At 47.2% G+C, this 13,015-nt stretch overlaps 1 protein-coding gene across 1 annotated transcript; it reads left to right on the top strand.

Annotated features, from left to right (window-relative positions):
• The first annotated feature begins 1,706 nt into the window (after positions 1-1,706).
• On the top strand, positions 1,707-13,015 carry fscn1a (fascin actin-bundling protein 1a). Its single transcript, XM_074697073.1, has 5 exons — positions 1,707-2,875; positions 9,405-9,561; positions 9,935-10,056; positions 10,267-10,434; positions 11,308-13,015. The coding sequence occupies exons 1-5, from the start codon at positions 2,035-2,037 to the stop codon at positions 11,514-11,516; spliced, it is 1,497 nt and encodes a 498-aa protein (XP_074553174.1). The 5' UTR covers positions 1,707-2,034; the 3' UTR covers positions 11,517-13,015.

Below are 13,015 nucleotides of genomic sequence, written 5' to 3' on the forward strand. Positions count from 1 at the left end.
GTGCCTGCAGATGTTTTTAAAAAAGCATCTGATTAAGTCACAAAGAACAGTTAGTCAGTCAGATCAGTCATGAAGGCAAAAGGGATCTGCCATGTGACAAATCACTGCAGAAGAGGGTCCAGTGGTATCCCCATGTAGGTTACTGGACCAAGTGGTATCCCAGTGTAGTTTACTGGAGCAGCAGCAGCAAGGTTTTTTTATGACGGACAGAAGGAAATGTTGCTCCTTAAAAAAAAAAAGAAAAAATAAAAGAAAGAAAGAAAAAAGCCACAACTCCAGGGTTACAAACAACCCTTGTGACTTTGCTTAAACACACACACACACACACACACACACACACACACACACACACACACACACACACACAGGGGTGCGCACACACATCTTTTGTCAGACCCTTGTGTTCTTTACACAGCTTCATTGTAGTGTTTGAGCAAACATACTGTTAAGGATGAACTCTTGAGTCAAACAGGAAGTGAGTTATGGTCAGTCACAGAGAGAGACATTTTTCTGGATTGTTCTATTTCAATAAACCTCTTTTTGAGGGATGTGAACTCCGTTTTGCTTTTTTTTGTCTTACTGTTACAGCTTACCCCAGCATGTGTTACAACCAACCCTGGCACTGGGGTCGGTCGTAACAAAGGACCACCATGTGTTTGACATCACCTGGTAAGGTCTGTGATATTCTTGCAGAGGTTTGAATTGGTGCCATTTGTAGTTAAGAAATGTAGATACTTGGCTCTAAAGTTTGAGAACTCTGACTCAAAAATTGAGTTGAAGGTATTGAAGCAAAAAGTGTTTCAACCATACCTGGTTTCCCCTATACAGGGGCGGGCTGGCCATCAGGAAATTTCGGGACTTTTCCCGGATGGCCGGTCTTTTTTCAGACCCTAACAGGCCGTTGGTCAGAGCGTTTTTTTTAAATTAATGATGTCAGCGGTGGACTGGTCATCTTGGTGTCTGGAGAATACCAGAACGGCCATGCAACTTTCTTAGACCCCACTAACATTGAAGCTTACAAGCCTTATGTGCCATGGCTGAGCTGAATGATTTCCCCAAACTGAGGACAGACATGTGTGTGTGTGTGTGTGTGTGTGTGTGTGTGTGTGTGTGTGTGTGTGTGTGTGTGTGTGTGTGTGTGTGTGTGTGTGTGTGCGTGTGTGTGTGTGCGTGTGTGTGTGTGTGCGTGTGTGTGTGTGTGTGTGTGTGTGTGTGTGTGTGTGTGTGTGTGTGTGTGTGTGTGTGAATGCATGCACAACACGTACTGAGGGAAGATGCCAGAGTGATCTGTTTGGCCTCTTTGTTTGTGGAGCTGGGCCCTTCCTGCCCTCTGATGTGCGTGCTCAAGCCATGAATAGAATTCTGTGTGACTGACACACACACACACACACACACACACACACACACACACACACACACACACACACACACACACACACACACAGTCCCTGTCCTCATAATTTGGCCGCGGAGTCCATCTAATGGTAGGGAGAGGCAGTGATCTGATGAGGAGCAGAGATCATGTCTCTGTTCTATCTCCGCAGACCCGATCCTCTTAAACGCAAACGGCTCCAGTCTGATCAGACTGATGACAGGAAGAGATGAAGAAAAGGCATTGTGAGAAGAAAATGAGGCGCGGATTCCAGAGGAGGGGAGAGGGGAAAGAGGAGGAAAGGAAGAGGAGCAAAGTGGAAAGAGGGAACAAAAAGAGGGAGGGGAAAAAAAAACCAGACAAACTTTGGAAAGAATCAACTCTTAAATTCTGACCATCTGAGGGGCGTGGCCTGTGGCACGACGTAACTGATGGTTAGATAGGCTGCAGCTGTGGCGGCGGGCTCGCGCGGCGGAGACAGGCAGAGCACCGGTGCGCGCGCTCCCAGATTGAACGAAACGCATACACTCCCTAGACAAAGAGAAGCACGCGAGCAGCTCAGCATCCCACCGTTTCAGCCGCGAGCTAGAAGAACCGCCCCCTGAAACAGTACTTACTAACGGAACCGGTTCGGACCCAGAGCACGAGCTCACCGAGACAACATGACAACCAACGGCGCGACTAACGGAACCAGCGACATGCTGCAGATCCAGTTCGGTCTCATCAACTGCGGTAACAAGTACCTCACGGCGGAGACCTTCGGCTTCAAGATTAACGCCTCCGCCGTGAGCATGAAGAAGAAGCAGATATGGACCCTGGAGCAGAGCGGGGACGAGTCCAACGGAAACGTGTTCTGCCTCAAGTCACATCTGGGCCGCTACATCGCTGCCGACAAGGACGGCAACGTAACCGGGGACAGCGAGGCCCCAGGCCCAGAGTGCCGGTTCATCATCACCGCTCACGATGACGGCCGCTGGTCTCTGCAGTCCGAGCAGCATGGGCGCTACCTGGGTGGCACCGAAGACCGGATCATCTGCTTTGCGCAAACCGCGTCCGTGGCTGAGAAATGGAGCGTGCACATCGCCATGCACCCGCAGGTCAACATCTTCAGCCTCACCCGCAAGCGCTATGCACATCTGAGCTCCAAGGTGGACGAGATTGCCATAGACCGGGACGTGCCGTGGGGAGTGGACTCTATGATCACGCTGGTGTTCCGTGAACAGCGCTACCACCTGCAGACCTCCGATAACCGCTTCCTGCGGAACGACGGCACGCTGGTCGCCACCACGGACAAGTGCACGGGATACACGCTAGAATTCCGCTCCGGGAAGGTGGCCTTCAGGGACTGTGGTGGCAGGTACCTTGCGCCATCCGGGCCCTCTGGGACCATGAAGTCCGGTAAAAGCGCTCGCGTGGGAAAGGACGAGCTGTTCGTGCTGGAGCAGAGCCACCCGCAGGTTGTTTTCACCGCGGCCAACGAGAGGAACGTCTCCACCCGGCAAGGTGGGTGTGGTGTGATGTGGTGTGGTGTGGTGTGGTGTGTGTGTGTGTGTGTGTGTGTGTGTGTGTGTGTGTGTGTGTGTGTGTGTGTGTGTGTGTGAGAGAGAGAGAGAGAAGGAGTGTGTGTGTTTGAGTGAGTAAGTTGCTTGTGTGTCATCCTGTGGCAGAGTAAGAGTTAAAGTGATGGAATGTCAAACAGCACCCCACAATCCTATGTAAACACACACACACACACACACACACACACACACACACACACACACACACACACACACACAGAGGTTTTTTTCCTTAATATTTGCATCCAAACACTTAGTCAGTATGTCAGTGTTTGCACATTTGCCTCTGTATCTGATATGAAAATGAGTCAATGAACTGAATTACAGATCATAAAACACACACATCCCCCCCCCCCCCCCCCCCCCCCACACACACACACACACACACACACCAAGGATTAATCCATGACATTTCTATCCTCCCTGCGTGGTCCTGATGATTGAAGTGGAGTAGCAGAGTGGATGGAGCTGGAGCTGGCTCATGTTTGTCAGTGGTGTGTGTGTGTGTGTGTGTGTGTGTGTCTCAGGCTGTTGGCAGAGTCTAACAAAGAAAGAAATTGGCCTGGTTTCACACCATGAGCACGTGTTCTGTCTTTGAAATGTAAAACAGCTTAAGAGGCTGAGCAGCTACACAGTCTTAGCATAAGACAGCACTTAAACAGCTGACAACTTACACAAATTCAGCCACAGGCATGAAGCCTGAGAAATCAAGACAATGAAGAGGTGCTAGAAACTGCAGTCCCCTGGAGGTCCACTAGAGTCTGTCTCCAGAAGTGAGTCAGTGCCCATAAAGCTCCTTGTTTAAAATAAACTGCATTTCCCTGAGTGTCCACTAGAGTCTGTCTCCAGCAGTGAGTTAGTCCCCATGGAGCTCTATGTTTTGTATAATTAATCAATTATGCCACCTGTGGACTTTTGAAGACCACATGGTGTTTTTGTCCTGTGTACACAACAGTTCTCGAGTAGGCTTACAATAAATAAATAAATATAAAATAAAATAAATAAACCTTGGTCTGATAAAGACCCTGAAAGTGTCTCTGGGTCTGTGTGGAGGCTCTGAGGTGTCCCTGTATCTGATGGAGGCCCTGAAGAGCCTCTGGGTCCGGGTGGAGGCTCTGAGGTGTCTGGCTCTGGGTGTGATGTCGGCAGAGAAGCTGATTGCCTCAGGGCCTGTGTGGTGTTTACTCTTGGCAGTGAGGGATGATGGGATATGATTGTCTTCAGGTCTGTATTTAGTGTGGTCTGAGGGGTGTGTGATTTTCTGGTCTGTCCACAGAAACCAGGAACTGCCTCTTCTTTTTTGTAAGCTCCTGTGTCTGGGTCACACAAAGACTCTGTTTGTTCAGCCTGGGCTCCGTTAGTTCCTCTCTGGATATTTTTCCTCTCCTCTGGAATCAAAATGGAGGACGGAGTGAAGGAGAGGTCAATACAGTCATTATATAAACTCTGACATTTTTAAAGCGGATGGGTCAGGGGGATGGTGCGCTCAGTCAGAGCTGGATTATATTTTTAATCCCTCATTGAAAAAAGTCATTTCAGCCAAAATCAGATTATGTGTTTGTGTTGTGAAAGGTTAATCTGGTGCCATATCCTGTTAAAGGTCCCATATTATGCTCCTTTTCTGCAGTTTAATATGGATAATTGATGTCTTCATGAAATGGTAATAACATGTTTTGGTCCAAAAAGCCAATAAATCAAGCACAGCAGCATTGTTTTCAGGCTCTCATAGCCCCTCTGTTCAGAACGCTCTGATTTAGTGGGCGCGGCCTTAATATGTAAATGAGACACCGCTGATACTGCCCCACTCTTCTGCGTCACCGAGAGCAGCGCCACGAGCTCCGAGTGCACAATGTTTAGAAAACAGCAAAGCTTATTTACCGTAACATTACAGGCTAAAACAACAGGCTAACCGCAGCTAGAGCGCATCCTGAAGCTAACACAGAGACAGGGGGACACTGAGGAAAAGCTCTTACATCTGCTCCATAGCACACAGCATTTAAAATACTCACATTTCCAGGGTTCCAGGTTTGTTGGTGGATGGTTGGTAATGCGCCTGGATTCAAGACCAGTCTATTCGCTAGCCCTCTGTTGTACTGTCCAAAGTTGGAAAAGCAGTCGGCCGTGAAGTGACTAGCTCACACATGTTTCACTGAGTGTAGCTGTTATATTTCCTTCAGAAAATAAACTCTAGCCACTTAGTCTTGTCTTCTTCCAAGATGGGAAGCTTGTGCATGGAACTATGTGGCTGTTTACTGCAAAAAACAGCCACACTCCTCTCCCTGCTGCTGGAGAGATTTCTCTCCTGAGGGTGGGGAGGGGGTTCGGGGGTATTTGCTGCAGTGGACCAATCAGGTCAGACTTGCTCCTGATTGGTCAAAAAAAGGGACTTGCTGACGTCGGCAAACCCTGGAAATTCCAATCAGCTTGTTTTAGGTCAGGATTTCACATTCACAAGCACTACATAGTCCAGGTTTTGTCATTAAATATCACATTTTGTGGGCTGGGAGGAAAGTCAAAAACCCACAAATTTAACTAAAAGATTAAATAAAGTGATTATTACATAATATGGGACCTTCAATGTCATCTCAAGCTCCAGAACAATGACACTTGAAGCTTTTACCAAACCATAATTCTGTGTGTGAATGAAAAAGAAGTCCTGGTGTTTCTTACGACCCAAAAACGCTGATGGTGCATCAGTTCCTCACAGCGTATCCTAACCCATGGAGTGAGTTCAGACATGTTAAAAAAGCAGAACTTTGAGTCTGTCTTGAAGACGAGTCCTTAAGGAGGGTCTGATGAACTCAAAGCAGCTCAGTGAGATTGAGTCCAGATCCTTACCCCCTTTTCCTCACTAGCTGCGGTTGCATTACACTTTTTCGCAAAATAAAAGCAATATTTCTGAAGTTTCAATAAAGAACAATTGCCCCTCGCTGGTGTTGTCATTATGACTAGAATTGCGCACAACTTGAGACAACTATTCAAACTTAGGGTCTGTCCGGATGCTGCACTTATAATGATGCCAAGTCATGAACATTACTGTTTTTATGAACTGGCACAATTGTCTGCCATGATCATGCCAATCATCATCTCCAGTCCGCCTGCTCTCTCACTCACGCACACAGACCTCCGCCCTTCTGCCTGCTGCTCTCTGACCTGCTATCAGCCTTCCCAATGCCTTCTCAAGTGTCCGTCAAAAACACAAACATCTGCATTGAACCTATAAATAACAGCAGAGCTGATAAAATATGACACTGGAGTCTGTATGTGTTGCAGCAGACAGAGAAGGTGAGGAAGGTGTGTTATGACAACGTGACATGTTTTCGCAAAAAAGGTATTTCCATTGCACTTTTGCAATAGATTTCAAAATCAAAACTTCCGGAAAAACCACCTAACGAGAGGGTTAAAACTTTTCATCAAAATTTGAGAGATTTTTTGAAAATGTTGTTTCCATTACAATTTCTTTATTGCAATATTTAGGTTTTGCGCAATTCTAGGTGCAATGGAAACACAGCTACTGAGTGTTCCTTACTACCTGTTCCTCACTGCCTGCTCCTCACTGCTTGTTCTCACTGCCTGTTCCTCACTGCCTTTTTCACACTGCATTTTTCCTCACTGCATGTTCCTCACTGCTTGTTCTTACTGTTCTCACTGGATTCTAGTCTGTGGAGCACTCCAAGTCTAAGACTCAGGATGGCACAGGTCTCAGACTCTCAGACACTTTTGAATGACCTTTATGTTTACTGGGACAGGGTCAATGAGCTCAGGGGCTCTTAGGGATCTGTTCTCCTTCTCTGAAGTGTCTGATAAAAAATGATGCTAGAGGACTGAGGCCAATAGACAGAGAACTAAGGCCAGAGGGCTGAGGCCCTGGGACCAAGGTCTGAGATTAGAGGACTGATGTGAGAGGATTGAGGCTGGAGTTGAGGTCTGGTGATTGATGAATTAAGTCAGAGGACTGAAAACTTGATCAGCGGCGTGGTGTTGTCATAGAGACATTGACATGCCATAATCAATCCGGTCCTGTTTGACCAATTCAGGAATCTGAAAGATAGCATTTAGAAATATCTTATATTGGTGCTGGTAATCTCATTTTAGAGTGTGGATTATGATCAGGAATGTATCTGGAAGGGAGACTTTTGCAGAGGACTCAGAAACTCCTCACAGGAACTCTAACATCCCCTAACATTGTTTAGACCATTTTCACTGGGTTCCTGTTCTCCTGGATCTCTGCTGCTCCCCGGCTTTGAAACCAAGTCAGAGCACCACTAGGATGTGTATAATGTGTGTGTGTGTGTGTGTGTGTGTGTGTGTGTGATAGAGAGAGACAGAGACAGAGACATGAGTGTGTGACAAACAGTGTTGTCTGATGTGATTCAGCCCTAACACCCTGCCAGCAGGAAATGAGACATGAGGCAAACCAACCAGATGTGTGTAAATCCTTGCAGTGTGAGGAGTGGTAATTCACTTTCTCATTCACATACGTGCACGCACGCACGCACGGGCACACGCACAGGCACAGGCACGCACACACACACACACACACACACACACACACACACACACACACACACACACACACACACACACACACACACACACACACACACGCACTGATTTATCCTTGATGGAATAAACCTTTGAGGCTATAGATCTTCAGATTGTGTTTTATGGTTTAAGACAGATAGTGTGTGTGTGTGTGTGTGTGTGTCTTGGCCAAACAGGAAACAAACTTGAGGTCAGTGACATGAGGGGTGATGGTGGATGCAAGCTGAGCCTCTAATCTTTCAAACCTCCGTCTGCTTCAGAAAAACAAGTTTCATCCTCCAAGCCATGTGTTCCCAGTCTTAATTTTTTCCTCATTTGGGTGCGTGTTCGTCTGTGTTTCATTTTGTGTGTCTGAGTTTGTCTGTGTGCATTACACTGTGTTCACACTCACATATTTCTGTAAGGACTCCATCTGTCTATACAGTGAAATATGAGCGCCGAGACACACACTGGGTGGAAAAAACGTGTGCGTGTGTGTGTGCTCTAATGGCAGAGAGGAGAAATGTGGAAGACCTGCAGATCTTGAACCTCCTTTAAGAACATCCAGTCCTCCTCTGGAGGAGCTTTAAGTTCACCCAGCTGAGGGAGTGAGAGGGTGATAGAGTTGATAAAAGGGTGAGTGAGTTAATGAATGAGTGAGTGGATGTATGGGTAAGTAAGTGGGAGAAGAGGGGGGGGGGGGGGGGGGGTAATAGAGGGCGAGAGTGAGTGGAGTTGGTTTGTGGAGCTTTAGGAGATGTTTACATGACAACAGTTTTAGGGTGAAACTCAAAAGTTTTGTTGCGTTTCAGCCTCGTGTTTACACGGAAACGGCGTTTCAGCTGACCTCAAACGCAAACTTTTGAAAACGGCCTCCAGAGGGGGATTTTCCTGAAACGCTCCCGACACCGTTGCCGTGTAAACAGTAAGCCGGCATTTTCAGTGGAGACACTGATGTCACACTCTACCTCGCGCGCACGCATACAACAGGACAACAGTACAGTTGTTACGATCGTCGTGAACTACCGTGCTGTATCTGCTGACTGTCTTTCAGCAAAATGTGCATCTTTTGCTTCACTTTTTAACTTAGTATTCCCCAATGCACCAGATGACCGGCTCAACTCTACTTTGGTGGAGATCTCCCAAAAGTGGCTTCTGGACAAGACAGTTAAAGCACCACCTAGGCCTGGCATGCTTACTACAGCGTTTTCAGTCCATCAGCGTTTCTGTGTAAACCCAGATTTGTTTCACTGCATTTTTACAGCGTTATAGTGTTTTCAGATGAAACGTTGTCGTGTAAACGGGGCCTAATGTAAGGGATGAAATGGGTTGTGAGGGTTGTGTGTGTGTGGGTGTGTGTGTGACTTGAGGTTAAAAGAGATGGAGGCAGAGGAGGCGTTGCCTCTCAGTCCTCCTGACACCTCATGGACAGTCATGGACAGTCAGCAGAAGGACACTTGAGCATTAAGAAAACATCACATGACAAACATGAAACTGAGCCGGGACACAAAGATGGTGCTCTGTCCTCTCTGGAGAGTTTCCCTTCAAACTGTCCTGGAGCTGAAAGCACGTACTGAGAAAACATGGAGCACATGACCACGTCCCATCCCCACAGCCCACTAAGAGAGCGGGAACATGTCGAAAACAAGAACGGGGGGGTTAGAGAGACAGAAAAAAAACACACCAGGGCGTCTCTCTCTCTCTCTGCACACATTTACACAGCAGACAGTCTGTCTCTCTATCACCCCCCAGCTATAGGTCGCTCCACTCCATGACCTCACATACAATAGCTCTGGTTGTGCTGTATAAAGTGTGTGTGTGTGCGCCCAGGGCTCTCTGTCTCCATCCTACAGTTTACTCATGAGCGTTGACCACTTTGTTGCTCTAAAGTGTCAGTGATGGCTGATGGCCCCCTGCCTGTATCTAAACCCTTCTTTGTTTGACCCCAGGTATGGACCTTTCAGCTAATCAGGATGAAGAAGGTGACCAGGAGGTGTTCCAGGTGGAAATCTGTCGTGAAAACAGGAAGTGTGCTTTCCGGACTGCTGCTGGGAAATACTGGACCCTGACTGCCAATGGAGGCCTGCAGTGCACTGCCTCCACCAAGTGAGTATCACACACATCTGGTAGCATCCATGCTATTTTTTTTCCCTCTAGTTTAGACCAATCAGGGGGCTGTGCTCAAGACTGAAAGCAGTGATTGGAAAGGGATATATCCCAGCTGAAGTCCAGGTTTTAGTCAAAGACTGGAACCAGGGTGAACTGTCCTCCTTTAGGCTCTCAGTGAGAAGGTTTCAGAGCTGTGTTTTAGAGTCTACTGGAAATGTAGTATCCCTGTACTGAGCAGGAAACTGAAACCCTGCTTTGTTCAGGAGAGATCCAAGTGAACTAAAGAGCAAAAACTGATCAGACACTCACCTGAGAGGGCTCCTGAATATCTGACAGCTAACTAAATGAACCCCCCCCTTCCTGTCTGCAGGTCAGCTAATTGTTACTTCGACATTGAGTGGCGTGGGAAGAGGCTGACTCTGAGGGCAGCCAATGGAAAATATGTGGCAGCCAAGAAAAACGGGCAGCTAGCAGCTACCATTGATTCAGCCGGTGAGTGTTGGTTCGGCCTGTGGGACAATGACTTGCTGATGGATTTACTGGTTCAGGGTCAAAGAACAGGAACAGGCGTGTGCAGACTCAGAACACTTGTGTTAGTTTTGGAGAGATGAGCTGACGGCTCGGGGTCACATCAGATGGAGATTCTTGGCGACTGTGTCCTCTGACAGCAGTTCACATGCTGCGTCCTCTCTCTCTCTCCAGGTGAGTCTGAGGAGTTCCTCATGAAGCTCATCAACCGCCCCATCATTGTCCTGCGTGGGGAGCACGGCTTCATCGGTTGCAGGAAGGTGACGGGGACGCTGGACTCCAACCGCTCCTCCTACGACTACTTCACCCTGGAGTTTAGAGATGGAGCGTACAGCCTGCAAGGTCAGTGATCAGCTGGTGTCCTGACCCCGCCCCTTTCACATGCCTATACATCACAGACTGTGTGACTCATTCCCAAACCACCCCCTACACACTACCCCTTCACGACAGTGTCACTCTAAATGAAGTGACACTCACAATGTGGCTTTGGAGGGCACTTAAATTGAAGGGGGAGGGTATAAATATGACAGGCAGGAATGGGAGTCCCCTATCACTGTACCGTAAAACAGAAGACCTCATCGCCATGGCAACAGAAAGATGCCCCCATGTGTGGCTGTTACGCTGTGGCACAGATTGCGGCTCGCTGCTAGTATCACTGTACAGGACTGATAATGGCTGCATTCCTCCAAAATAACACAGAATTAACCATGACACACATTAATTTCATTGGTATAGGGCAGGTGCTTACTCTTACACCACTTTTGCAGTGTTTCTTTTTTTGTGTGTGAAACAAAAAGCTGCTCCAGCTGTCTCGTTTTTCCTACTGTCCCTGTAAATTCATTAAATCAGAAGCTATTACAATGACAGGAGATACATTATAATTCAAATGGTTTTAAGTGATTCCACATCTTTCAATCCTATTACAATCTGAAATTTCCTATCAGATGAATTAAAGCTGCCAAGATTTGTGCTCACATTTTTGGTGCCAGGGCTGCACAATCGAATCAAACTTCATCATAGAGTAAGATTTATTTTTTTGGTGTAAGCATGTTTTTTGAGATTTGCTGTCAGGGTAAAGAAGGTGTGGGGAACATATTGGACACGTGCGGCACTAATAGTTATATGTTGTTTCGTGGTGTTGTGACCTCAGAGTGGATCAGTGGTCTTGTTTGTCGCTTTTTGCTGCAGTCTGACTGACTTTTGACCTCTCTGCAGATTCTACAGGGAAATACTGGATGATCGGGAACGAGCAGTCCGTGGTGAGCAGCAGCGACACACCTGTTGACTTCCTGTTTGAATTCTGTGACTACAACAAGCTTGCTGTACGCCACGCCGCAGACAACAAGTACCTCCGCGGAGATCACGCCGGGGTGCTGAAGGCCAACGCGGACGACCTGGAGAGCGCCACACTCTGGGAGTACTGAGATGCCTGCTGCTCTACCTGTCCTCACCTGCTTGCCCCCTGGGTCCCCAGCGCTTCATGTTAAACCTGTCTAAAGAGTTTATGTCCCACTACTCCCAGAGGACAGGAAGGAGACAGTCCTTCACACCTTCTGACTCCTTCCTCCTTGTTTTCTGCATTGCCACACCTGTATCTGTTGCCATAGTTACTGCAGAGCTGCTCTAAATTGGTTTGCTGCTTGACCCCATCTGTCGCTCTGTCAATCTCTCCCCCCCTGAGTTTAACCCCTCCATGTTCTTCTGTTTCTGAGTCTTTCTGATCCAATACAGACTCATCATCTTACACACACAAACACCTGCTGCAACTTCTTCCTGTCAGCCGGACAGACAGGATGGGTGTGTGTGTGTGTGTGTGTGTCTGTGTGTGTGTGGGACCAGGTAGAACCACTCTGCTCTGTGTGATGACTTTCTGATATAACTGGAGTTTATCTGATTATGATGATGATGTAACCCCTTCCATCTTTATTCTTATCTACACATTATTCCAGTGTCAGCCAGTGTTACTCTCCAGCTGTGCTATGATTGGTTAATGAAGGTTTCTTAAACAAGAAGTAAAACAAATGTCCTCTCTCTTAACATTTCCTTTCCCTCCTTGTCTCCTCACTGAGGACTGTGAGGAGGTAAAAAATGCTGCAGGCACAAAGGTAAACTGCACACCTGTCTAACTGGAAGAAACACACCTGTTAAACTCACCTGGGTGACTTTGGCACAGACATTATCATTAGGGGGCACTGTGGAAAGGGAAAGACTTAAGCTGCTTATGAGTCCCTGGAAGAAACACCAAGGCTCAGCCTCACAGATCGTACACACACTCAAAGCCACACTCTAACCTGATGCTACCAGCTCATCTGTGAGTGACGTTTTGTTCCTGCTGAATCTTTGTTCCGGTTTTGTTTTTTCTTCTGCCTCTTTTTTTTCTACCTTATCTTTCTTTTATTTTTCCCTTCCTGTCCTTCTGCTGCATGTCTGACCTCCTGCTTCTTCTCCTTCTTTGTTTTTATTGTCTGAGTTGCAGAGGTACCTTGAACAGAGTGTGTTGGTGGCATCCTTTCTGCGGTTGGAACAGCGCAGATGCTAAAGTTGTGGTTAAGTTAGTGTGGCTGTGTTTCTTCTCCTTCTTTGAACCAGCAGCAGTTTACTGATCTCTAATCTCTGCCATAGCTCAATTAAACATGGCTCCTCTTCCCGCCAGTGTTGACTGTGTAAGCCTCCAGTGACTAAAAGAAGTGATGATGTTAGGAGGAAACAGTGTCTCCAGGGTGACCATGTTTATGATGAGGAAGGTAAACGTGTGCTAATGACTGTGCCTTACTCACCAGTTTATGGGCACATCTTTGCTTTGTATAACTGGAACTTCTCTTTGTATTATTATTATTTTGTATAATTCTTTGATATTGTGGATTAATCTCTCTTGTGCCATTGGTTTACCTGAAACCCAACGATCAATAAAAGTGGGATTTGG

This window comes from Halichoeres trimaculatus, unplaced genomic scaffold (genome assembly GCF_033239565.1).
Source record: "Halichoeres trimaculatus isolate MK-OKI-2021-1 unplaced genomic scaffold, fHalTri1.1 fHalTri1_scaffold_20, whole genome shotgun sequence".
Classification (NCBI taxonomy): Eukaryota; Metazoa; Chordata; class Actinopteri; order Labriformes; family Labridae; genus Halichoeres; species Halichoeres trimaculatus.

Bases quoted from the DNA above. Each gene is read 5' to 3' on its own strand.
- fscn1a (XM_074697073.1), top strand. From the start codon at position 2,035: ATGACAACCAACGGCGCGACTAACGGAACCAGCGACATGCTGCAGATC. The intron at 2,876-9,404 runs GTGGGTGTGGTG...GTTTGACCCCAG, and splicing joins GAACGTCTCCACCCGGCAAG to GTATGGACCTTTCAGCTAAT. The intron at 10,057-10,266 runs GTGAGTGTTGGT...CTCTCTCTCCAG, and splicing joins AGCTACCATTGATTCAGCCG to GTGAGTCTGAGGAGTTCCTC.